This window comes from Melospiza georgiana, chromosome 11, assembly GCF_028018845.1.
Source record: "Melospiza georgiana isolate bMelGeo1 chromosome 11, bMelGeo1.pri, whole genome shotgun sequence".
NCBI lineage: Eukaryota > Metazoa > Chordata > Aves > Passeriformes > Passerellidae > Melospiza > Melospiza georgiana.
The window spans coordinates 19,717,616-19,745,202 of NC_080440.1; the positions used below are offsets into that span (position 1 = coordinate 19,717,616).

Here is a 27,587-nt window from a genome sequence, read left to right on the forward strand (position 1 = left end):
ACTCAAGAACATCCATTTAAAATGTCTACAATGTGAATGGTGAGGATGCAGCTTTGGAATTCACTGCTCATCTCCCCAGCAGCAAATGAACACCTGGAGCTGGCCCAGCTCCCATGGCATGTCCTGTGATGCTGTGAAGCCTCCCTGAGTTCAGGTTTCCAAGGCAAGAGGAGCTAAAAGCAAACAGAGCAGATGCCAGGGCAGAGCTGTGCCCTGAGGGTGCCCAGGACAGCAAAGGTGACCTGCTCGCTGCTCCTGCTCCCAGCCAGAGTGCTGAGTGTCCACAGCTGTGCACACAGGGCCTGGGGAGGAACCTCAGCGGGAAGAGAAACCAGAAGGGCTGTAAAAAAGCCTGCAATGTCAGAGGAAAAAAGCACCAGCCCAGGCTTGCCTCCACCTCACCACACTGTGCTTCAGGAGGTACCTGTGAGGCAGAACTGAGATTCCTTCTGCCAAATGGTCTCTCTGATGGCACTGCAATTCCCAACTCTGAAAATGAGGAACAGCCAGGGGTGTGAGGTACACAAACATTTAACCATGGCTCTGTGGGGAGCCCAAAGCACTCACCTTCACAGGAAACCCCATCAGCCATGAGCGTGTAGCCAGCCATGCAGGAGCACACAGCATCTCCGTCCACGATGTTGCACAGGTGCTTGCAGGGGCCATTATCTGCACAACACAAAATTGCACAGTGCATTGTCAGAACTCAGTGCATCCCTCCGGGTGTCCAGAGTTGCCAGGGACCCTGTAGAGGGGCTTGGAGACCCGGACATGCTGCCCAGACCACCTGGGGATTTGATTGTGACCCTTGGAGCAAGTTGCCAACTTTGTATAAGGACATGAAAGTCACACAGGTTTGAATGGTGTAATAACAAAATGATCACAGGGTGAAAATGCAGATTTTAGGATTTTTGGTATGGGGGTTATGGGAACAAGATGGAGGAATCTGGGCATGTCCAGCCTTTCTCCTTCTTCTTCTTGTTCTCCATTTTCTGCAGTGATGCTGGCACTTTGGGACTGGTTTGGAATAGAAGTGCACTGTCTAACATAGGTATTGAGAATTAAGTGTAAATATGTTATACATAGTTTGTAGTATAAAAAGACAACACCGCCTCGGGGGCAGTCAGAGTGCCTGTGGCTGCCCTGCTGAGCAGATCTCGGCTGGGCAGAAAGAAAATTTTATAGATAAGAATTAATAAACAACCTCAAGACCGAAAAGTGAAGAGTCCAGACTCGTTCTTCAGTTGCACGGGCCGAAGCAGAGACATCCTGCACATCTTGGCTGAGTAAATATCAACAGCAACCCAAGAGTACATCAGGACCCCCAGCACGCATCAGCTGCAGTTCCACACTGCCAGGCCAGCCAGGCACAATCCCAGCTCAGGCCAGGGGAATCAGCTGGGAACCAACCTGTCCAGGCAGCCCTGAGCACTGCTCACATCCTGCTGCTGCACACAGACACAGCTGGACTGCAGTGCTCCCCCTGCCTGCCCTGCTCACACCCCCCTGCCTGGCCTGCTCACACCCTGCCCTGCTCACACCCCCCTGCCTGCCCTGCTCACATCCTGCCCTGCTCACACCCTGCACTGCTCACACACCCTGCCCTGCTCACACCCTGCACTGCTCACACCCTGCACTGCTCACACTCCCTGCACTGCTCACTCCCTGCACTGCTCACACCCTGCACTGCTCACACCCCCTGCACTGCTCACACCCTGCCCTGCTCACACCCTGCCCTGCTCACACTCCCTGCCCTGCTCACACACCCTGCCCTGCTCACACCCTGCACTGCTCACACCCTGCACTGCTCACACTCCCTGCACTGCTCACACACCCTGCCCTGCTCACACCCTGCACTGCTCACACCATGCACTGCTCACACTCCCTGCACTGCTCACACCCTGCACTGCTCACACCCCCTGCACTGCTCACACTCCCTGCACTGCTCACACCCTGCCCTGCTCACACCCTGCCCTGCTCACACCCCCCTGCACTACTCACACCCTGCCCTGCTCACACTCCCTGCACTGCTCACACCCTGCCCTGCTCACACCCTGCCCTGCTCACACCCCCCTGCACTACTCACACCCTGCACTGCTCACACACCCTGAACTGCTCACACCCTGCACTGCTCACACTCCCTGCCCTGCTCACACACTGCACTGCTCACAGCCAATCCCCCTGCCCTGCTCACATCCTGCCCTGCTCATACCCTGCACTGCTCACACCCTGCACTGCTCACACCCTGCCCTGCTCACACCCTGCACTGCTCACACCCTGCCCTGCTGACATCCTGCACTGCTCATACCCTGCACTGCTCACACCCTGCACTGCTCACACCCTGCACTGCTCACACTCCCTGCACTGCTCACACCCTGCACTGCTCACACTCCCTGCCCTGCTCACACCCCCTGCACTGCTCATACTCTGCACTGCTCACACTCCCTGCACTGCTCACACCCTGCACTGCTCACACCCTTCACTGCTCACACCCTGCACTGCTCACACCCTGCCCTGCTCACACTCCCTGCACTGCTCACCCCCTGCACTGCTCACACCCTGCACTGCTCACACTCCCTGCCCTGCTCACACACCCTGCCCTGCTCACACCCTGCACTGCTCACACCCTGCACTGCTCACACTCCCTGCACTGCTCACACCCTGCACTGCTCACACCCTGCACTGCTCACACCATGCACTGCTCACACTCCCTGCACTGCTCACACTCCCTGCACTGCTCACCCCCTGCACTGCTCAAACCCTGCACTGCTCACACCCTGCACTGCTCACAGCCTGCACTGCTCACACCCTGCACTGCTCACACCCCCTGCACTGCTCACACTCCCTGCACTGCTCACACCCTGCCCTGCTCACACCCTGCCCTGCTCACACCCTGCACTGCTCACACACCCTTCCCTGCTCACATCCTGCACTGCTCACACTCCCTGCACTGCTCACACCCTGCACTGCTCACACACCCTGCACTGCTCACACCCTGCACTGCTCACACCCTGCACTGCTCAAACCCTGCACTGCTCACACCCTGCACTGCTCACACTCCCTGCACTGCTCACCCCCTGCACTGCTCAAACCCTGCACTGCTCACACCCTGCACTGCTCACAACCTCTGCACTGCTGCACTGCCCACCCCAGCCCGAGGAGCAGTCAGAACAACCCTGGAAGCAGAGAGCAGCCTCACATTTCTCCCTCACGTTTCCCCTGACAATTCCTCAGCCTTGTGCCACAGCTACAGGTTAAAGCTGCACACTGAAATCAGACTGGAGGAGGGATGAGAGGGGTTTTATTCTGTCTCTAAACATTCCTCTGCAACTGACACCTCCACCGTACCTTTGCACTTGTCCTGCTCTTCCTGCAAGGACACCACGAGGATGGGCTGGGAGGGAGAAGCTACTGGAGGGATGGTGGCTTCAGCTTCCAGCCTGGTCATCTGTCCTCTGTCAGGATCTGCAAGGCAAGGCAGGATCAGGGACAGCACCATCCCCACCACACACCCCAGAGCAAGGGGTGATCCCACTCATCCCACTCCATCATGGTTTGGAGAAGGAAACAAACATCATGGACACAGATCAGAGAGCCTGGCTGACAGTAACTTCTGTACGTACCACAATATCTGAATAAACTACAAAGTGCTGTTTTCATTTTTAAAACATTTTCTGTATTTTAAATACACTGCCTGTCTTTCATTCGGTATTTTATGGGAAAAAAATCAAGCTTTGAGCTTATCCTGTCCGTCCTATTTCAACACAGACAAACAACAAACATCTTTACAAGCACAGGGTACTTTGGAATGACTTTTGTACAGCCAAGTGGAAAACATGACAGCTGCTGCTTGCCACTAATATTTTCAACAGACAGTAATGTAAAAGGTATCAGGGAATAAAAGAGCTCTGTTACATCAATAAGAGTATCAGTATCATCAAAACAGAAGCCTAAATCCATGGGGCCTAAATCCTTAAGAGGGATATGTCCTGTCCCCACTGAGTTCAAGGGTCACCTGGAGCAAAGTGTGATCCCCAAAACAGTCACAGCCTTAAGTGACTAAGGGTGACTGCAGTGCAGGTTTGGGGTGTGGGAACAGTGATTTCCTTAAACAAATGAAGTCAGCACAGACACATGACAGGCTGTGGAGCAGAGACAAACAAAATTCACCTGCTTGGCACACAGCCTGAATCATTTCCCCAGGAATGCCCAAGATGGGCACAGCCACACAGGGACAAGGAGAACTGAAAGGCCGCTGTGCCACGTGTGGTTCAGCCAAGCAAAGCCCCTGAGCTTCCCTCAGCCTGGCACAGCACGGGCAGCACCAGCCCTCCCTGCCCTGGCCCTCTGAGCTCCCACGGGTGTCCCCTGCCCCTGTGACAGTCCCATTGCCCTGGTGAGCTCTGCAAACCCCTGGGCACCCCTGGGCACAGCCCTGAGCAGCACAGCCCTGCAGGTCTGCAGGAACACGACTTCCCACATCACAAGATGTTCCACCCAGAACCTCAGCACAGAGAGGCACTGCTGGGAGAAGAACAGCAAAGCAAAGCAAAGCCATAAATTAAACCATAAACCATAAAAAACCATTGCTCCAGGTGAGCAATGAGGCCAAATCCTGCAGTGCTAAAATAAGAACTTCTCTTTGCCTCTTTTGGATTAGGTTCCTTTCCCAGAATTTTAATATAAGCAGAGCAGACAGCTGCCACAGGAACAGTCAAATGCATTCTTGAGGTAAATGCTGTAACACCACATTGAGAAGGATGACATACAGACTGCTCATTGTTTGGCTTGGGCAGAGGATTAGAAGCCTAAGGAGTTCTGTCATTGGATGGAAACACTGCTTTTGCTTGTTAAATAACAGAAAGCACTTGTAACTAATATGAGGTTTCAACTTTCTGGGTTATCTGACTTGAAATTGTGCCATTGGAGAACTCCACACATCAAAACATTTACAGCACAAGTGACTTTCTTTTCCAGACTTCCACCACACCAGACAAATTTGGAGTTTGTTATCACTGAAGGATGTTAATGATTTGAGATAAAAATCAAATGCTGTCTGTCTGAACTGAGTTAAGTTTATCTAAACTTATCTAAAGAAAACCTAACTGTGAAATACAAAATCACTCTGAGAAGAACAGGTATTTCTTAAAAATTCTTTACAAATCCCCTTCTGAAAAGTGCAAACACTCTTGATTTGAACATATGAAACACCACCCTTATCCCATACCACCAAACACAAAAATAAGGTGTAACTGAGTGTCCTAAATTACCATTTTTCTTTATATTTTACAATTTCTACAGAACACATCCATGCATTAACACCCATTAAAAAAGAGAAACTGCATAGAAACTAAAGAAAAGCTTGGCTGGTGAGTGCAGGTATAAAGACACTGCCCTTCATGTGCCTTTTCTCACCCGGAGAGCAGCTGGTGCCATCCTCCTGCAGGGTGAACTCAGGGAAGCAGGAGCACTTGTAGGAGCCCACGGTGTTGATGCACAGGTGCTGGCACAGCTCCCCCCCGTAGAGCAGGCACTCATCCAGGTCATCCCCGGGCAGGTTATTGGATAGCTCGGCCTCACTGCTGATGGACAGCGCTTCGTGGTGATCCTCCCTCTCTGAAACTACAGCAGAGCGTGTCTGACAGCTGTTCTGGCCTTGGCACAAAATGCCAAGGAAAGCCAGATCCACCCACAACAGTTACTGCAAGGACATTACAAAGGAACCCATCCTGGAGATAACACTGTGGTGCTGGAGGGCGACCTCCTCCTTCCCTGGGGCTGCAGGGAGAGATTTTACAGAGCCACTGAGAAACAGTCACAGGGGAGGCCACAAGCTGACCTTCCACATCACTGCCAACCCCATTCCCACTGACATTTGAACTGTGCTGAGCCCCAGCTGAAATTGGCCCCATACTGAATTCCAAATTTCAGGAGAAGTTATCCAATTGGTTTGGTTTCCAACATCACAATTTGTTGGCTTCTCCTATATCAGCATCAGCAGCAGCCTGGGAGCCACTGAGCAGTGACAGGGCTGTCCCTCCTACTGCCTTTAAACACCAGCCAGAGCTGGAGCACCACCTGCTTCCACTCCTGACCAAGGCTTTCTGTGACATTAAAATTAATCCTTAAGTGAGTTTCTCAGTCAGCTTTTCCTGAACACACAACACCAAAGCTCCTCTCTCGGTGAGGTCTCAGGCATATTTAGGGATGAGATTCTTTGCTTTCTCCAACTTGCCTTAGGAAGAAGGCAATCTGTGCTAGATCTGAGAGGAAAGCAGCTGTGCCCCTGATGCCCTGCTGCCTCCAGCAGCTGGCTGAAGGCCCTCAGGGTGAGGCAGAGCCCTCAGTGACAGAAGGACACTCACCCTTCTCGGGGGTCACCGTGGGCACGGGCTCCGGGTGCCGTCTGATCTCGGGGTGCACGAAGTGATCCCCCCCTTCACAGCAGGACAGCATCACGTGGCTGCAGGGGTAGCCCAGGTTGATGTTGGACTCACAGCTCTTCCCCTCACTCCTCAGGCGCAGGCCCAGGCTGCAGCAGTCACAGCATTGCTGCAAGACAGGGCAACGTCAGCCACCAGCTCTGGGAACACTGGCCACCAGCACTGGGAATGTCAACCACCAGCACTGGGAACATCGGCCACCAGCACTGGGAATGTCAACCACCAGCACTGGGAACATTGGCCACCAGCATTGGGAATGTCTGTCAGCCACCAGCATTGGGAATGTCTGCCAGCCACCAGCACTGGGAATATCAACCACCAGCACTGGGAACATTGGCCACCAGCACTGGGAACATTGGCCACCAGCACTGGGAATGTCAGCCACCAGCACTGGGAACATCAGCCACCAGCATTGGGAATGTCAGCCAACAGCATTGGGAATGTCTGTCAGCCACCAGCATTTAGAAGCCCTGAGCAAACTGCCAGGGCAGTGGTGGAGTCCCCACACCTGGTTCAAAAAAGTGTGTGGATGTGACCCCTGAGGACATGGTTAAGTGCTGAACAGGGCAGTGGTGCTGGATTTACAGTTGCACTTGATGGTCTTAGGGGTCTTTTTCCACCTTAACAATTCTATTCTGTAATTTAACACAGTTTCAGGGATGAGCCCACACACACCTGGAACTGATTTGCAGTTTCCTAAGCAGTGGAGCATCTGGAAAAACATTTGGAGCGTGGACAGTTGTAAATATCAAAGCTTTACTTGTGCTTGTTTTTGCCATTCTGCACCAACGGGTCAACTGCAGCCACAACAAACACAAAGTCTGGCTGTGCCAGTGATTTCAGCAGCTCCACATGCCAGGAAGGCGTGGTGCTGCACATCTTGCTCCCTCCAGGCCTTGCCTGTGTGTAGTATGAACAGAAATTATAAACAAAATAATAGAGATCTGCAGCTCTTTGCATTAGAGCTCAAAGCATGGTCAGTTTGGAGCTGTGTGAAGTGGAAACAACGTGCACAGATGTGAGGGCCAGCAGCATCCCAGCCTGTCAGTGCCAGCACAGACTCTCCTCTCTGCACTCCAGCCCTGCTCTGACCTTTATTTACCTGGCTGTGCTGCACAGCATCCTGCTGGGACTGCCAGGAGGGACCCCAGGGTGTCTTTGATGAGCTCTGTGCCTCTTCTTTCCTTCCTCAGAGTACCTGAACAGCAGCTTCACTGACACGCTCATCTCCCACCTCTTGCAGTTTGCTCTGCTGCAGGTGGCAGGCAAAAACTGTGTGCTGCTTTACTCAGTCCCAGACAAATCTCCTGCACAGTCAGGCCACAAAAGGGCATCACATAAATGATACCAAACTCAAGAAGTCCACACTGTGGCTGCACAGTGGATACCTAACCAAGCTGAGGAGCTGAGTCTGCTGTAGAGACAACAGGGGTCACACCTGAGCTGGAGATGCCTTTGGGGATTTAAGTGTCCTCTCACCCCTAATTTATTTATTTGTTTGTTCATGTATTTTAGCTAAAATACCATGTTTCACTGCCAGAAAAGCAGAGTCTCCTTCCCTCTGCAGCTCCTTTGACATCACCCACTAACTCAGAGCTTGCAGCCACACTGGAGGAGCCTCCCTGAGCCCAAGAGGAGACTCCAGCCTGCTCAAACATTCGGGTACCCTGTGGAAAGGGTCAGACACAGGAAATGAGGGACAGGAGCCTCCCTGAGCCCAAGAGGAGACTCCAGCCTGTTCAAACATTCGGGTACCCTGTGGAAAGGGTCAGACACAGGAAATGAGGGACAGGAGCCTCCCTGAGCCCAAGAGGAGACTCCAGCCTGCTCAAACATTCGGGTACCCTGTGGAAAGGGTCAGACACAGGATTTGAGCTGGCAGCAGGAGCTCCAGGGACAGAGCAGTGGCCAGGAGGGAGATCCCTGAGCTGGGAAGGCACTAAGAGAAGCAGTGTTCTGAGGAGCATGGGAATGAGGAGGGATCACTTCCCATCACTAGAAATCCTAGGTGGGCATTCCCATTAATCCAGAGCCTGTCTCCTGCAGGGAGATGCACCCACTGCCAGCTCAATGCTCAGGAACTCTTGTGCTGAGCCCCTTTTTTCAGGGCAGCACTGGGGTTCTGTGAGCACTTCACACTCACAGCACAGCCTGGCATGTGCAGCCAGCACTGAGGGCTGCAGCTCTCATTTTATGGCCCTGCTTCCTAATCTGAGAAATCCCCAAACACCATAAACAGCAGACATTACTCACATCTGCAAATATGCACAGCCATAAGGAGCTCCCTTCACGTGCCCAAATACATTTTTGAAAAATTATTTACTCTATGGGCCTTGAAGAGGATGAATTATTTTGTACACTAAATAAGCTTAAATTATGTTTTCAAATGAATATTTAAAAAAAAAACCCCTAGCAATAATGAATTGTGGTCATGCTAGGAAAGGGAAAATTCCTCTTGCCATCCTCCCCAAATCCAGAACCCTCAAATTCGAATTTTATGAAAACAAATTCTCTTTTTTTGTCTTTTGTTTTAGCTCAGTTTTGTCACCTTCAATATGCAAAATAGAAGTTCAAGATAATACATGTTTTTACTGAAGTAAAATGTGCAATATTTGCCTTGAAGAACCCAGCTTCTTTCAGTCATAATTTGATTAACAATTTATCCCATGTGCAGGCATAACAGAGAGTATTAAATCAGTCATACATCTTTGGGCACACATATTTTCCGGGTGAACAAAACTGTCTCATTTTCCAGTGGAAAAACTTGTTCTCTGAAAAGTTCCTTCTAAAATGAATGAATTTGAATGTCTTGACTTTCTGTTAGCTGCTTTTTGAACTTCCCAGGAATTCTCCAACTGATTTAATAGCAAATATGACTATTTTTACCTTGCAATTGAGAAACCCACCTTGAGAACCACTCATTGGTTCACAGCTTTCTGCATTCCCCTCAAAACTATCTTAGCTGGAATTCTGCATAATTGGATTTACCATGGTGGAGTCTGCATGCATTAGGGAAAATCCTAAAGCCTGAGCTTTTGGTGTTAAGAGTAAATAACAATTAAAGCACCCCAAGATTGGGTTGATTTAGCACAGGCTGAAATCCTGGATCTGCAAAACCAGCACTGCCACACTCACCTTGAAGCAAAATGTGAAAACATCTTAAATGCCTGAAGACCCACAAATGTTTGTAACCTGGAGATAAAACCCTGGCTTTTGGCAAGACAGTGTAAATATCTTGCTGGGTTTTGAGGCAATTAATGAACCTTTCCACATTCCAGACAAACTTTTTTGATTTATGCCACAGGATTTACTAAGAGCAGACAAATCAGGGGAAACACCACTAAGGACTGTCAGCATCCTCTCCCAGATCCCCTCTGAAACAATGTTTAACCACAATAAAATTAGAAAACCCTTCTTGTAATACAAAGCATTAAAAAGCAGTAGAAAGTTGGATTATTTTGTATTACAGCAGCACATACTGTAATGTTAAAGTAATACGAAGTCTCAACAGTCTCAATATTTATTGATTTTTTTTTTCAAGCAGTGGCTGCAATGACTCAAGAGCTAAACGAGCTAAATAGGTGAGCAAAGCTGCTCAGTAATTTTACTGTCTCAGATGGTTTATCTTAAAGGAAAATTCCCACTGGAACTGGCATGAGGAACCATTCCACGGGAGTATTTAGTCACTGGTTTCAGCTCAGCCAGGAATGATGGAGCTCTCCCTCCCCAGCCCTGCCTGAGGAATGGCATGTGTAATCAGGTTGACTCCACAGCCTGGCTCTGCCTGGCATGCAAACAACCCCTGGTGAAAACCTAAGAATAACAATACTGTCACATTTCAGACATATTAATGTCTTCTCCTGAATGCACAAATTCTCCTTTTACTCTAATGACAGACTTCAGACCGAAATTAGCAATGGTTCTGAGGATGACAAATCAGCACAGCTAATTAACCCTTAAAGCCTGCAGTGGATGTCCACATTCCCTGCTTTTCCAGTGAACAATTATCTGCGAGAATCTGCGATGTAAAAGAACAGATAGAACTAATCGGGTTCCTGCTGAGCCCGGGAAGCTGCACTTAGGCTGAGCTATAGCTATGTAAATGATGATCAGAGGGAAATGAATTCTGAAAGGCACTGTTCTGGTGAAAACAGGACAAGCGAGCTGCTGAATCTTCAAACTGGTTTAAATTGGTTTGGCTCCACTGGTTCTCATAAAGCAAATCTCATTTATCTAAGCAGAGGCTGTGGCTCAGGATTTGTGATTTGTGCTGTCCATTAAGGGTTTGCCTTTATTTATGAACAAAAGCTTCCATCATCATCTAAATGCTTGTTCATCTAGTCCAGCATTGTGCAGAACTGGGAAAGGGGGCTACAATTCAACACTGGAGCCAAGCAAAGCGCCCAGTAATGGCTTTCACATTATATCTTCAATTAAGTTTTGCCCCATCATTTTTTAAATTCTTCTACACTATAGATATAAAAACTAAAATGGACTTTTCAGCTACTTCCAAAGCGAGGAAGCAAAAGCATTACAGCCAGTTAGGTCTGCAAAACGGAGATGGAAATTAATTCAAACCAACATTACAGCAAAGTTTTAAAAGGGGCTGCACACTGAAATGCAAACAGCACCATTTCAGTGCCACATTCCTGCAAGTTCATCATTTCTGTGCCCCACAGGAATGCAGAAGCAGATGCCTGCTGAGGCAGGAGGACACCCTGCACACCCACAGGGGAGCTCACCTTGTAAGAGGAGCCCGCGCAGGGGTCGCTGTCCTCGGGGCCACATGTGTCCCCCTCCTTGGCGGCCACCATCCCGGCCAGGCAGCTGTTCTCCCTCACCGTGGACACGCAGCACTGCTTCTGGGCAATCCTGCAAGGGACAGGGCACTGTCACAGAGTCCAGGGCACTGTCACACAGCCCAGGGACAGGGCTCTCTGACACCCAAATGTCCCAGTGCCACCTCAAGTACCCCACTCGGAACACCTGAACACGTGCAGAGAACTATGCTGGCAGAACAGGAATACTCGTTTCTTTAATGAGTATCTCCTTCGTACCTATCCCCTGGATCCCTGGCAGTGCCCAAGGCCAAGCTGGACAGGGCAGCCTGGGATAGTGGAAGGTGCCCTTGCCCATGGCAGGGGGTGGAACGGGATGGGCTTCCAGTCCTTCCAACCCAAAGCAGACCGGGATTTTACAATCTTTGGGCAGTGAGTTGAGCTGGAGCAGACTCCTGGGAGCTGCAGGAATTGCAGGGTTCCAGCACAGGGAGTGCCCTGGGGCTGGAGAGGGGCAGGGTCACCAGCCCTGCTCACTGGCACAGCTCCTTGTGGCAGCAGCAAGGTTTTGTCCTCACTTTCCAGGCTCTGAGGCCACATACTTGAATGCTTTTTTACATAAAACATTTTGTTTAGACCTAATATTTAGGGGCAGGCTTAAATCTTTAAAACAGGGACACAACTGAAATTTTACAAGTAAGACAACTGAACCCCTGATCTCTTATTCCTTTTAATCTCAGTAGGTTCACAGGGACTGAAACATTTAGGATCTGGCTTTTTCATCTACAACCAGCCTCAGATGTGCAGGTGCAACTCATTCATGTACTGGATTTGCACCTACTTAGGCCGAGGCTGGGATTTTTAATCTGCCTTCACTTCACAGACAGTTGGTATGTGTCAGTTATGTCACCCAGATCCCAGCAGGAAGGATTTCAGTCTCCCAGTAACTTCAGAAAGGTGCAGTGATACTGAATTTGATAAAAGGGATCATGCCAAAGCTTTTCAATGCTCTAAATGACGGGATCAGTCAGTGAAAATGTGAGTCTGGAGTGGGTTTGTCTCCATCCTCCCCAAGGGCTGCTCCAGGCTCGTGGGCAGGGAAAGGGATGAACTGCAGCTGGTCCAGGTTACTGTGCACCCATCCCTGTCCTCCTGCCGTGCAGAGGAAACCTGGTTCCCTCTCAGGGCAGCAGGATCAGGGTATGGTCCCACTCCAGCAGAACCAGGGCCACTCACAGAGCAATCAACACACCCCTTGACACACGGATGGATAATCACTGCACTCAGCACTTGCCAGCTCTGCCCTCCCACTGAACTGCAACTCCACAGATGGGCGGAATGTCGCAGACATCTTTTCATGAAAAATCCTTTCCTCTTAGTATTTTTCCTCCTGAGAAGCTGAGAGGCCTCAGGAACAAAATGTAAACAATGGTTATCTGCTGCTGTGGAATGCAACAGGTGCATCTGTGATTGGCCCATGTTAATTTGTTTGTAATTAATGGCCAATCACAGTCAGCTGGCTCGGACTCTCTGTCAGAAGCCTTTGTTATCATTCTTTCTGATTCTATTCTTAGCTTAGCTAGCCTTCTGATGAAACCTTTTCTTCTATTCTTTTAGTATAGTTTTGATGCAATATATACCATAAAATAATAAATCAAGCCTTCTGAAACATGGAGTCAGATCCTCATGTCTTCCTTCATCCAAGAGCCCCTGTGAACACGGTCCCAGGCGGAAAATGGGAAATAAAAACCTGTGCTCTGCTCATGCGACAGACAAAAAAGAAACCTTGAAAAGCTTTTGTCCAGATTACATTTTGGGCAAATGGAGGGGGAAATCCTGGCGTCTGAGTAGCCATGAATATTGCCAGCCCACAAATAATTCAGACAATGAATGACACGGTTTCCAGTCTCCTGGACATCCCATGAAGAACCCTTCATTTCTTTTCAAGGGCTACTCTTTATGCTTACCAAAATGTTCAGTTTTACCTTACGTACCTGCAAATATCACCATCCATGCCACTTACAGGGATTTCTGTGCACTCCCCGTTGTCTATAGCCCACTGCTGGCCAGCTCCACAGCAGCTCTCAATCAACTCCTTTGTGGAACCTGTACGAAGCATACACACAGATTTTTTAAAGATTATTTTGTATGGAATGGATTTGGTTTAACTCTGCTTCTTAATTGAAAAAATCTTAAAAATAACGATTGTTCAGGGTGAGGTTTTTCCCTTTATTTCCACATTTTGTTTGGTTATAAGGAAAAAAAAATAAAGAGACAACTGATACCTAAAACATCTGATCACCTGGTGACGTCCTTCAGGGGGGAACGGCAGAAGGAAATTAAGCCTTTTAAATGTTATAAATTACATAAATGGTTTGAAGAACATTCTATATTTGACAACTGTGAGCAAAATCCTTGAAAAATCATGCTTGGCCACTTGGCAAGTTGATTTAGTCATCATGCTGCTGTAACAGTGCTCTCACTACACAGGCTGGGTTAGCACAGAGTGCCCCAGCCTTGCATGGTTCAGCTGGCTTAAAAATACCGTGAAAAGAGTCTGGGAGCCATAACTCTGACTGTTACACTGGCACTAAGATGCAGTAAGAGAGATGGACATGGAGAATGCTGCTCTGGCTCCCACGTTTGATTCTGTGGGTTTGCACCCAAGATGTAAATGTGCAGTTGCAGTGAAATGGGATTTGCTGGATCCTCTGCACCTACTGCACAGACTTGGGGCACTTTGTTCTCTTCAAGCCTTGCGGCAGGAACAGCCCAAACCAGCCCTGCAGGTGCAGGGGTTAATGACCAAAGCCATTTGTGTCCCCCCACCCTGCCCAGCTCCTGCTCACACACGGGGCAGTGGCACCTCAACAATCTGCACATGGCCCCCAGGCTATGCAATGCTCTCATTTTACACAACACATTAACAGCCTTAAAATATACTTGAGTCCTGAGAGCTCTATTAGGTGTAAGAGCTGCTCTGTGACATTGGAGGGCTGATCTATGCAGTTAAACTGGCAGGAAATATATCCAGTACCAGATAATTACAACACATTGCTATAAAACAGTGAAATTTTAACATAGTTCTAATTCACTCCCTCGGTGGAAACTCCATTCATTTTACCAAGTGCTGAAATACATTTGTTGCTCTTGCTGGAACATGGGAATAGAGCAGAATTTAACTATCTACATTGCAGTAATCTACATGATTTATAATTCAACTAAAAGCGAGTTACTCATTCCTCACTGAGGATTCAATATCAGCTTGCTCTACTGAAGTGCCATACTATTAAACAGTCATATTTGCAAAATAGATTACCTTTGCTGTGATCTTATGAATAATTAAACCCAGAATGAAGTTATCATCAAATAAACAAACTACTGCTTTTTATCTTCATCAGGAATTTAAAAGAACCTGGAATAACTCATAATAGGACTCACAGACATTAGCATAGATTTATGATATTTTAATTCTCCATTAGGGAGAACAAATATATACAACTAAATACATGCACAGGACTGGGGATCACAGAGCTTCTATGCTGGATAGAGATTTTTCAGCTCTGTGTGTAACAGACTTTGAAATACAAAAACATTCAAACAGAGCTTTGTTTATTTGGGGCTTCCATGATATTAGCCGATTTAGAAGCAGATTTGCATCTGCTTATGGAAAACAAAGTAATTTTGTTTGAGAACTCTGTGATCCCGGTTTGTTTTTCTATATATACTGTGAGAATGTTTAAAGATAAAGTCACTTCACAACCCACCTGCTAATAGATAATTTGCTATTTATAGAAGTCTTCACTAAGGAAAAAAATGAAGGCTGCACTAGAAAACAGCAGCAGTTTCCTCACTTGTTTGCAATTCAGACACTCACCTCCTGCAATTATCACTCTGCATCAGCCTAAAGAGGTGAACTACAGAACGTTTTGGCCTAATCTCAAAAACTGGTGTATTGTCTTTTAAAGACACTTAGAAGTTAATTCAAGTATTTTAAATAACACTTTTCCTTCCGAGAGTTTTAACCCTTCCCTGCCTGTGCTTTAAGGTTGTCTCAGTGCCCGATCCAGCCCTGAGCAGCAGCCGGATGGCCTCAGGCTGCCCCAGGGATACATCCAGGATTTCCATGGTCACACAAAATCCACACAGCTTTTACAGGTTAAGAATTTCAGCTACAAAAATCTGCCCTGGGTGGGTGTATTTTAAGAAGTTTCGTTGAAGTTCAAACTGAGAAAAACACACAGTTAAAGGCTACTAAATTATTTCCTGACACTGTCACAGTGAACCATAAGTTCGTTAAAGCAGCAAAGGAGACAAAGTGGATTTTCATAAACTTTCCTCCCCTTTTTCCTTCCCAGTGTTCACGAATTATGTTTCCAGAGCGATAAATCATCAGCCAGCTCTAGAAGGTCAAGAAGGGATGGAGTATCTCAGTTTCTTGCCAGAGCTTTCTTGATGCTGAAGTTTTCCTGATTTCAGCTTCACCTGAATTTCCACTCAGACCATTTCACACCTTTAACACCTCCAATTTGCTTCCTCCCATTCTCACTTCGGGTCTGCAGCTCCGCAGAGCATTTGCATCGATTGAATAACTCCTGTTATGCAAATGCCCATTCTCGGAGGCAGCACTCCTGACTGAGCTGTCAGCAGCTTTATCCATCATTCCCTTCTAAGGGTTCTTTTGTCTCAGTACAAACACAGACAAACCTTAAGACATCAGCACTTCCTCACTGAGCCTGATAAAGCGCTGGCACAGGGTGCCCAGAGCAGCTGTGGCTGCCCCTGGATCCCTGGCGGTGCCCAAGGCCAGGCTGGACAGGGCTGGGAGCACCTGGGACAGTGGGAGGTGTCCCTGCCATGGCACGGGTGGCACTGGAGGGGCTTTAAATCCCTTTGCACACAAAGTGTTCTGTGAGTCTGCGACTCCTCACACGATGGGAGCAGCAAGGACTGACCCACCACGCCAACCAACCCACCCAGGTCTCCCACGCACGAGTGGACAATTAATTCCCTTTCCAGTAAAATTACTCCAGGAGCTGTGACATTGAGGAGTCTCAGACAGCAACTTCAACTACAGCGAGACCCAAGTGAGGCAGACACAGTGCAGGGGCCTGGGCAGAACCCCTTGACTTCAGGCAGAGGTGAAGCTGAAAACTGGTATTAACACCAACACCAACTATCTGTAAGCCAGGGAAAGGCAGAGCACTGCAAGAGCCACCAGGAGGATCAGGGTGTTGGGCAGGGCACTGCCGGCCCCAGGCACCCACATCTCCTCCCTGCTGGCTTTAATTCCAGCTGTTAATTGCTGGATCAGCACTCACATGGGAGAGAGGCAAAGGGAACACGACCAAACTGAGCTGAGCTCTTGCTGTTATGATGGAACTTCCTATTCCATTCCTACACCTGAAGAAAGTAGTTTATCTTCCCCAAACCTATAGCATTTACACTTGCACCCAGCACATACACTGAACAAGAACTCGAGAAAAATAAGTTGTACTTCCTTATCAAATAACTGCCTGAAAACATAAAGCAATACCTTGTAAAAAATAATGACAAAAACCTCGCAGGACAACTTGGGGGAGTTCTTAAAATACTGAAAAATAACTGTTTCCAGTGGGCCTTTTTTTCTGCTCCAATCTCTTCACCATTTAAAGCTCTAATAAATAAATAATAAAGTACTGTAGCTTTACCCCTTAACAGGTTGTCATTTCCTTTCTTATCAACAGCCTGAGAGGCTTTATTAAACTCCCTCCTTGAATTTCACAATCTAGGTGTGCACTGTAACATGTTCTCAACTTGGTTTTTCTGGGATGGCTGGGAAGACGTTTTAATGAGTAAGGTAAAGAGGAGAGGAACATTTATCTTGGCAAAGGCAGGGCAGGGGAGAATGACAGCAGAGCCCCAAAGCCAGCTGCTTTCACTCCAAACTGAGCTATCACTTACGTCACTGGGGCTGGTTAAGCTCTCCCAGGAGCTGTTCCCAGATAAATGAGCAGAGGGTTTTGCTCTGTGCAGGTTCCTGCAGGCTCCTCCAAGTGCCCCAGTGCTCAGGACGTGTCTGACTCTAAATCTCCCTGAAATGAGGGCAGTGCTGGAGCGTTTCCATGACCAAACCACAGTCAGCTCACTGCTCAGGATGGGGCACTAACCCACGTGCTCTCCTCAGCCTTTGAGGCTTCTCTCCCTGGAAATAATGGAAGAGCAGATTGCAGGAGAAACACAGGCTGAGCCGAGCACTCAGCACACACCCCCTGGATTCAGTTCAGTGCCTGATCCTTTTCCACCACACTCTTCCACTCCTGCCTGCCATGCCATCACCACAGCAGGGCAGGGGAGGTCCATCACACTCGGAGCAACCTGCCTTCATTTCAAACCTCTTGCTGCAAAGTGTTTTTCTGTGCTCTCCTCCATCCTCTGAAGGTACCCACGTCTCTTTGGGAATCCATCCCACCACTCATCCAGGACAAGTTCCTGTTATATTGCCTTCACTCTTTGGGAAGCATCTGCTTTCCATTTCGACATGAAAACATTCTGTTTCCTACATTACTCTTTTTTTTCATAAATTCCTTATGCTGGCTTGCTTGGCAAAACATAGAGAGCTGTGTCTGCCCCAAGGCACAATGAAAACTGGATAACCCAAGCTGAACATTCATTTTGCTGTGCACCATACAGTGGAGACATACATCAACATAGCCTCAGCCAGGCTTGTTTGGCAGATTTTGTTCAAAGTGTCAATGAATAGCAACCTAATACTCCCTCAGGCCTTAGTTCTGGATAATCCCTGTAAGTCAAAACTTGTATTACCTGTGGCAGAGGCCAGATAATTTAGACAATGTTTGGTCTTTAAGGTTTCCATGACTGCATCCTTTATTGGATCCAGGTTGAAAGAAGAAGAGGGGAGGCAACTAAATAAATTCTTTAACCCTTTTCACCAGCTACAAACCCATGCAATTCCTCTGCCTGCCTTGCAGAATGTGTCTCATTTTGCTGTATCCTTCTGCCCCGGAGTTTGAGGCAGAACAGTTCATGCACAATCATTCTTCCATCAGTTCAATGATAACTCAGAGTAGGCAGGATGTTTCTTGCCCTTCAGCCCTTCAGTCTTGGCTGTATTTCCCCCCTCAACCCTCCTTCCCCAGATATTGCACAGAGCATATTTATGCTGGCTATTAACTTTCAAAAGAGCTGAGGCTTTGGAAAGCCTGGTTCCGATTATCCCTGTAATTCCTGTCTGAAGAATTTTATCCTAGGGAGAGCAAGCTCCTTGCATGATCTGTTTTGTGGCTAGGTAGGCTCCTTTCTCCAAAGCACTTCCACCAGCCCTGTTTAATTTTAAAGTTAAAATTCGGAGGAGAAGTGGTTATCAGGGAATGTAGTCAGGGATTGCCTGTCAAAGCACTTGGGAAAATTAGGCAGGATCACTAAATCTGCTGCAACTCCAACACTGAGTAAGCCAAGCACTTCCAGGATGTTCTTAACCGATTACAAACTCAGCTGAGGTTGTAATGGTAACTAAATTACAAAAAACAATATTCCTTTGTCTTAAAAAAATATAAAGGCAAACAAACATAAAGCAGCAAATAGATGTGTGTGTAAGGCCTTCATTCAGAATATATGTTCCCCTTATGTCTGAGTGCTTATCTACAGAAAAAAAATGCATTCATTTCACCATTACCCATTCCCACCCCCACACTGCAGTGGTAGGGACAGCCATCCATTAAGACACGTTTCTGCTTTAAATTTTAAAAGTTTAGCAGTGAAAAAGGTCTTTGTTCTGGACTGGGAGTGTTGATCAAGGACAAGCCAAGTTACTGCGATATTTTAAAGCCCAATTGCCTAAAACCACTACACATACTTTAATCATGCAATCCATATAAATACATTATTCATTCTCACACCAAGCACATGGAAATTGTATTTTTGTTGGAAGCCTGAAGGAGGATTGTGCATTTATACCTGACTTGCTGTGGCACAGACCGCACTGTGCCCCCCCTAGCAGGGCTAACAGGGGATGGGGAACTGCTCACAGATGCTCCATGAAGCCAACCCCAAAGGTCAAACATCCTAAAGGCTGCTGTGGTGAGCCTTTAGGGTTCTGAGTTTTGTAACTCTGGCAACTGAAAAGAAAATCCCCAGCACCTGCCCAGTGCTCAGTCTGCTTCCACCAGTTCAGCACACACAGAACAGGCTAAAAAATACACATCCTCATTGTCCCCCAGGAGAACCCACTCAGAAATTGTTCACAAAGTCTCAAATCCCCTCAGGAGGGGGAAGCCAAGATTTTTATTTTCCTCATGACCGATTCACCCAAAGTAGAAAAAGTGTAAAATTCACCAGAGTGAACTGAGCGTTCATCTCTGTTCAGAGCATCACTGAAAACGGGGCAGATTCACCCCCGGCTCAGCTCAGCTGCTGCTGCCAGCTTGTTTGCTCTGCCACATTGCTCAGCACAGCTTTCACTGCAACACCAGCCTGCACACCTGGAGAAGGCAAGCACAGAGAGGAGAGGACATAGCAGCAGCAGCCAGTGACCTGAACAGCCCCAGGAGTGCTCCTGACCAAGTATGTGCCCTCCAGCTCTGTTGGGCTGAGGGCTGTTGACAAAAGGGTTCTGAATAGCAAAGGAAGGAAACCTCTGAGTTTCATTGAGCTTCTAATTAGTGAGCAGGGATGCTTAAACTGAACAGAAGAGCTGTTGTAGAGCTCCATCTCCTTATTTGGGAACCCTCCAGGATTCCTTGCTGGTCCTTGTCAGGTTTATAATCATAAATTACATTGTTCCTTATTTTACGATGATGTTCTGAAGAGATCTCTCATTTCCTCAGGCTCTCCTTTATGAAGTTTTGTAATCAGGGTTTGGGCAAGAATTCCATCAGTATTGACTGTGGCCCAGGGCATTTCCTGGATTAATGACAGGCTGGAAGAGCTGATGGCTCCCAGTTCTGCCTTGATCCACTAACCCCAAGGAGGTTTAAACTCTCAAGGATGCACCCAGTGCCAGAGCAGTTATTGTGAAGGAATTTCAGTGGGACACTTAAATCAACAGCAGGGAAACAAACCTCCTTTTATCCCTTACAGAAGTAGGAGGAAATACTAATTTGAATGGGCTGATAATGATGTTTAGATTGTTCCAGGGGAATTTAGCAGCCCTAGCAGGAAGCACAGCAGGAAATCTCTCCTTTGCCACACAGCATGGCCTCAACCACAGATGTCTGGAAAGAAGGGGGTTTAGTTCCCTAAGAAAGTAATGGTTTGGGGTACGAATTAGGCAAATGGAGTTTTTAACTTCTAAGTGAAGCACCTTGTTTGATGCCGTTACTGTGGTTTCACACAGCAGGGATTGGGTGAACCATTTTGCTCATTCCCACTTCAGACTTTGCCTCCAGCTCAGTGTAACCCCACAGCACACCAAGAGAAACACATTCACATGAACTGCTCAATTCCCAAAGTCCTCTCTCCCGGTGAAAAACCTACACCACTCAGATAACACACAAAATTCCTACTTTTGTTTCAATTCTATCTTCCTAATTAAAAGTAGTGAGTCCCTCACATATGTGTTCATCAGGATAAATGACACTCCTGGAATACCTGCCAGCACTGCTACTGAAGTCACTTTCAAACAAGGTAACACTTGAAAATAATTGTAAACTATGGCAGAAGTGGCTGTTTCCATCTAAAGCTGGGGTTTGACCCCATGCCCATGGAATCCTACAGGCACTGTCTGCTCCTTTACCAAATTCAAGCACAAAGTCCTTGAATGCAGAATCACAGAATCCTTAAGGTTTCTGTGGAAAAGACCTGAGATCAAGTCCAGCCATCAGGCCAGCACCACCACCACTAAACCATGTCCCACGTGCTGCACCCACACCTGTTTTGGAGCACTTCCATGGACAGGGACTCCACCACTGCCCTGGGCAGCCTTTTCCAATGCCTGACAACCCTCTCCACCAAGAAATTTTTCCCTAATATCCAATCCAAACCTCCCTGGCACAGCTTGAGGCCACTTCCCCTTGTTCCTTGGGAGCAAAGCCCGAGCCCTCCTGCCATGGAATTGTGGAGAAACAGAAGGTTCTTCCTGAGCCTCCTTTTCTCCAGGCTGAGCAGCTCCAGTTCAGCCTGGGGATGTTTATACACGGAGTAAATATAAATATATTAACATTTAGGCCAGTCCTTAGTGCAGCAGCACTGCTGGAGCTGCTGATGGCCACTGCTGACCCCAGTCCTGCCGAGGCACAGCAAGAACGGGTGGGACAGCGATTCCTGCAGGGAGCAGCCATCAGGCAACAGCTGCATGTGCAAAGCATGAAACAATCAGCAGGATGCTGTGGGCAGATCAGCCTGTTCTGGATCAGTATTTCAGCCTGTATCTGTCTCTACAGAAGCTGTTCCAGCTGCAGGGACAGCCCCAGTCCCTCTCCCTCCCCATGTACCCACCACTGCAGCCATCAGGCTGGCATCAGGCTCTGCTCACACTCCTCCTGCTGCCCCCGAGCAGCCAGAGACAAGACAAATCTGCTCTGGGGCAGGCTCCACACCCCACATGCACAGCCTAAAGAGGCACAAGCTAAACCCCAGCTGCAGCTCCATCTCCTGCAGCGCACTCTGGCTCACATTTCCTACTTGGACAACACAGGCTGCAGCCACTTGTAAAGGAATTTACATTCCCAATCACATTCCAGTTTGGAATCAGAGATGAAGAGAGAAAAAAGGCACTGACTTGTGAAAAGCTCCAACTATGTGATTTAAATGTGTTTTGGAGCATTTGGGATAAGGCAGCAAATTCTAATGAAGGGTGGAGGAGTCTTCATCTCTCCCACAAAACTCATTACTGTTACTTTCTGCAAGAGACACCTAAAACAGAGTAAAGGAAAATATTAAAAGAGGCAGAACTTCACATACCACTTCATCAATGCTTTTTCAAAAAACCCCAGTCTTTATTACTTGTGTGTAAATAAGTAGAGTGCACTTCTCAGTTTCTCTCTTTTTCAATATTTAACCACACGCCGGGAACGTCCATTCCCACACAGCACTTGTGCAAATTATAAGTGAATGATCAAAATACCAGGATGGTTGAATTTTGAAGGTTTTTACCCAGGTTAGAAACAGCTCATGATGAGAGCAAAGCCTTGGTGCTGCCCAGGGGCTGTTGAAAATAAGATCCATATGAGGCCCTTTGTGGTGACGCAGCAACAAGAAAGGAACAAAGTGTCTGGACACTTAAAGGCAGACAAGTCTGGACATTGTGGAAAAAGACAATAACTTGCTGATTCATCAGCCAGGAGGAGGGATAGAAGTGGTTGGAACACTGGGCTCTGGGTGCCTGAGAAGGCTTGGAGCACCACCAAATTTTGCACACCCACACACACACAAGCACAACACTGAGGAAGGCCAGAATACCTCACATTTTTCTCAGAATTTAATTCAATAACACAAAATAGGTCTTTCCTAAACTACTCCATAGAAACAAGTCTGTTATAAACTACTCCATAGAAGCAGGACCCTGCACACTATTTGCTCTCTCCAGCCATTGTTACAATTTTGACTTCTTGCTGCTGAGATCCATTTTGTTTATGCTTGGGTTCAGCAGCTACACCTTTCTCTGCTGTGTCTGCAACCACAAATGGATGTGAAATGGATCTTTAAAAGCAAGATACAACACTAGGGAGCACTGACGAGCAAACCCATAGATCTCAGTAAAGTGCCAGTGGCATCCCCTCATTTTCCTCATCAGATGCAATTTCTTCCTATTAACCCCCCCAAAAGTCCTCTTGTCCTGAGAAGGGGCTCTGACAAAGCCAGCAGCACATCCTGCAGGTGACTCCTTATAACAATTTGAAGTAAAATCTCAACATTTTCAACACTCTGGAAGGCCACTGACCCAACCAGCACAAGCTGCAAGTATCTAAGATACATTTTGATTTGAAAGATATTTTCCACTCTTTCCATAGATAAGATAAAGCTTTCTGAGGTCTAGCTGTCCCTGTGGCTCTGATGCTCAGCACAAGGTCATGGGAGAAGGTTTTCCTGTAACAGCAGCACAGTTAAAGGCTGAAGTTGCCAGGGAGGGGCAGCTCCAGAGCTGTGGACAAGAGCTGGGAGCTGCACTCCCTTCCGCAAGGGTTAGGACCACCAACAGAGTGTGTTGGCAAGGCTGCTTTTAGGGAGGAGTTGTTTGTTTATAAACTCAAGTAAAATGTGCTGTAACCACATTATAGTGAAAGATTGGCTATCTGACAAAAGCCAGTACAAACCCCATTGGGATCACAAGCTTTCTAGGCAATTTGTTACAAAAGCTCTCATAAAAAATATGAATATTCTGTTTTCAATAACAGAAAAGTGCCATCCACATCTTCCAGGTTAGGACCCCTCTCTTCAATCTTCCTGTGTGAGGCATACTGCAGGGGCAGAGGCAGGGCTGTCACACAGGGATGGCCTCACAGTGACAGAAGCAGCAGTGACCCAGCTGCTGGGACAGACAGCAGTAACTACAGCAGCCTTACAGCACTAGCAGTCTCATCTGCATCCAGCTGGAGTCCTGCAGCTCTCACCCTTCTCACCCTTGGAGGTTTTCCTGTTTCAGTACTGCTTTTCCTCTCTAGAGTCACTTAGTCTTCTCCCTTTCCTACCTGCACACATCATCCCTATTTTTCTTGACCCTTTTTCCTTATCTCCCCCTCAAACCCTATCTCTTTTCCCACATCTCTTCAGAAAATCTCCAACAAGAAAAAACCCAAAAAATAAACAAATCCATTTCCCTCCAAGTTAGGACACAAAACAACAGTCCAGCAAGGCCACCACTACTGATGCTACATTTCTTACCCAGGCTGCCCTTTTCAGCCCCAAACCTCTGTGCACATCCACTTGCTGACTCAGCAGAGGCTCTGCTTTCAGTCAGGACCAGAGCTCAGAGCACTCTCCAGGTGCCATTAACCCTGAGCTCGTGTTCCACAGGGACTGGAGAAGAGCAGATCCATTATCCTGTGTCAGAGCAGATCTGTTATCCTGCTGGAGAGCAGATCCCTTATCCTGTTTCAGAGCAGATCCCTTGTGCTGCTGGAGAGCAGATCCCTTATCCTGTTTCAGAGCAGATCCCTATGCTGTTGGAGAGCAGATCCCTTATCCTGTTTCAGAGCAGATTCCTTGTGCTGTTGGAGAGCAGATCCCTGTCCTGTTTCAGAGCAGATCCCTTATCCTGTCTCAGAGCAGATCCCTTGTCCTGTCTCAGAGCAGATCCCTGTCCTGTGTCAGAGCAGATCCCTGTCCTGTTTCAGAGCAGATCCCTATCCTGTGTCAGAGCAGATCCCTGTCCTGTGTCAGAGCACATCCCTTGTCCTGTCTCAGAGCAGATCCCTGTCCTGTTTCAGAGCAGATCCCTATCCTGTGTCAGAGCAGATCCCTGTCCTGTTTCAGAGCAGATCCCTATCCTGTGTCAGAGCAGATCCCTGTCCTGTGTCAGAGCACATCCCTTGTCCTGTCTCAGAGCAGATCCCTGTCCTGTTTCAGAGCAGATCCCTATCCTGTGTCAGAGCAGATCCCTGTCCTGTGTCAGAGCAGACCCCTGTCCTGTTTCAGAGCAGATCCCTTATCCTGTCTCAGAGCAGATCCCTTGTCCTGTCTCAGAGCAGATCCCTGTCCTGTTTCAGAGCAGATCCCTATCCTGTGTCAGAGCAGATCCCTGTCCTGTGTCAGAGCACATCCCTTGTCCTGTTTCAGAGCAGATCCCTGTCCTGTTTCAGAGCAGATCCCTGTCCTGTCTCAGAGCAGATCCCTGTCCTGTCTCAGAGCAGATCCCTATACTGTGTCAGATCAGATCCCTATCCTGTTTCAGAGCAGATCCCTGTCCTGTTTCAGAGCAGATCCCTATGCTGTTGGAGAGCAGATCCCTATCCCATTTCAGAGCAGATCCCTGTCCTGTGTCAGAGCAGATCCCTTGTCCTGTTTCAGAGCAGATCCCTGTCCTGTGTCAGAGCAGATCCCTGTCCTGTGTCAGAGCACATCCCTTGTCCTGTCTCAGAGCAGATCCCTGTCCTGTGTCAGAGCACATCCCTTGTCCTGTCTCAGAGCAGATCCCTGTCCTGTCTCAGAGCAGATCCCTGTCCTGTTTCAGAGTAGATCCCTTGTCCTGTCTCAGAGCAGATCCCTATCCTGTTTCAGAGCAGATCCCTGTCCTGTGTCAGAGCAGATCCCTTGTCCTGTTTCAGAGCAGATCCCTGTCCTGTGTCAGAGCAGATCCCTGTCCTGTCTCAGAGCAGATCCCTGCCCTGCTGGCAGCACCTGCCCGTGCTGTGTCTGTGCTGCAGCACCTCACTGCACCATTGCTGTGTGCAGCCCCTGGAGCCAGGGATGGAATCAGGATAATGTGACACTTGCACTGAATCCATGCAATTGGAGCAGATGTCATTCCTGTGCAGAGGCTCAGTGACTTCTCAGTGACTCCTAATTCCCACTGTCAGCACAGGAACTGACTGGCACCACAACCCAAGAGTTAACATTTCAGGAACCTGAGAGAACATGGAAATCTGAGTTCAGAGCTTCATGAATTCCCAGCAATGTTAAAATGACTTACATTTACAGTGCACACAGTGTAAAGCACCGCTGCCTCACACAGTGTAACCATTTCTGACTGAAGGCTAATCACTTTTCCTCACCATCATCTGTTAAAGTTATGACCAGCACAACTCTATGGACTTGATTCGTGGAGGAAAGTGAATTTTTAGGAAGTAATGTTCAATGCTGAACAGAGTGAAAAGAAGCCTCCTAAATACAGTTCTGCTTTCCACATCCTTTTATCTCTACTAAAGTTTCCATGTTATAGTTCCCTAATTACCTGTGAGTGGAAAAACTGCTTAGCCACTTCCAGCTTTCCAAGGCTTCATGTCAATTTACAATGACACAAACAGGCTCAATGACATCGACTGTCACTGAGAATTAGTCATAAAAAGGGTTTTGTTTTTTTTGCAAACCTCTGTACAGTAGACTTGGTACATAAAAACCAACTGCAAATGAGGAAAACACACTGGCATTTAAACACAGAAGGTTACATCAGTTCCCAAGAATCAGCAACTGCCTTCAAACAAAATCACCCCAAAAGCGCAAACTGTCCTGTTCTCTGCCAGCACCATGCAGATCCAACTGAAACACCATGGACAGGTAAAACTTTCCAAATGCTATTTCCACAGAATAGCTCCAAAACACTTGATGTGTTTAAAAAGTCAATTAAATTTGATATGTTCGCCTGACATCCAGTGATGTTTGCTAAAACGAAAGACTCAACCTTTCAAAGTCTTGATGTAGCATTTTCCCAATCCAGTCTGGTGCACAGAAACAAGTTACAAACTGAATTTAGGAACTGTGTACCCAACACCATCCAGCACCAGCCCTGCTGGAGGAATGCAAGAGATCTGACATTCTACTGAGCTATAATCACTGATAATTATTTTAATTGCTGATTGCAGGTACAACTCCAGCCACACCTCCACAAATGCCCAGCCTGTCCTGATTCCTCCACACTGCAATGCGTCCACTTTTCTAGCAACAATTTTATGACTTTAAATTCTGAGGACAGAGTGACCTGACATCAATTAAAATGGCTTCAAGCTGAGGATGCTTTCCCTTCAACATGGCCATAATTTAATTCCCAGCAGTCTAACTCACAATAATCTCTCTCTATGCACATCTTGAAGATCTCCTCAGTGTCTTAAGAAATGTCGTGGCTGCTAGCAAGAGGTATCTCTAAAGATATTCCCATCTCTAAAGATATGTACAGCACACCTCAGGTCATCTTCACATCAGACAGATCTCAGATGACTTTTTCCTTCCTTTTTCACCTCAGATAAACAAATGGGTCCATCACACATCACAGAACACTTTTTTTCTTTTTTAAAGCAGGACCTAAGCCAACATGCATTTTTGATATGTTTTTAACTGTTTTATCTCTTAATAGTGGTAATCTTCACTTACCAGAGCTGGTACAATACAAATTCCCCCTTCCAAGCCTTCTTCCCCCATCTATGAAAAAGGTGATTTTTCATGTTTTACAGAATCACAGAATCATTTTGGTTGGAGGAGACCTTCAAGATCATCAAGTCCAGCCACTACCCCAAAATCCACATTCATTTTCTCTCTGTAGCTGGCAGGATTTGAGGCATGCAGGGTGCAGGGATGATGGCAAAAGACAGAAGTGTGGCAGGGCTGATGTGCCCTGGGCTGTGGCAGCAGCAGGGAGGGCCCTGCTCCTGCAGCCAGCCAGGCCAAAGGTCCGCTGGAGTTCTGCTCCACGTCGCTCCTGCTGCCAGCCCTCGTGCCAAAAGCCTCGTGCCAAAAGCCTGACTGGTGCCAGGCCACAGGGAGGGGAGGCTGCAGCCAC

General features: G+C 47.7%; 1 protein-coding gene across 1 annotated transcript in view; it reads right to left on the reverse strand.

The window, feature by feature from the left end:
* FBLN2 (fibulin 2) overlaps positions 1-27,587 on the reverse strand; it is a 96,736-nt gene that overhangs the window by 22,482 nt on the left and 46,667 nt on the right. Inside the window, exons 3-8 of the mRNA XM_058031907.1 lie at positions 13,216-13,327; positions 11,186-11,315; positions 6,366-6,552; positions 5,416-5,622; positions 3,349-3,465; positions 568-669 (exon numbers count right to left, since the gene is read on the reverse strand). Of these exons, the coding sequence (XP_057887890.1) occupies positions 568-669; positions 3,349-3,465; positions 5,416-5,622; positions 6,366-6,552; positions 11,186-11,315; positions 13,216-13,327 (855 nt within the window). The remainder of the gene's footprint in view (positions 1-567; positions 670-3,348; positions 3,466-5,415; positions 5,623-6,365; positions 6,553-11,185; positions 11,316-13,215; positions 13,328-27,587) is intronic.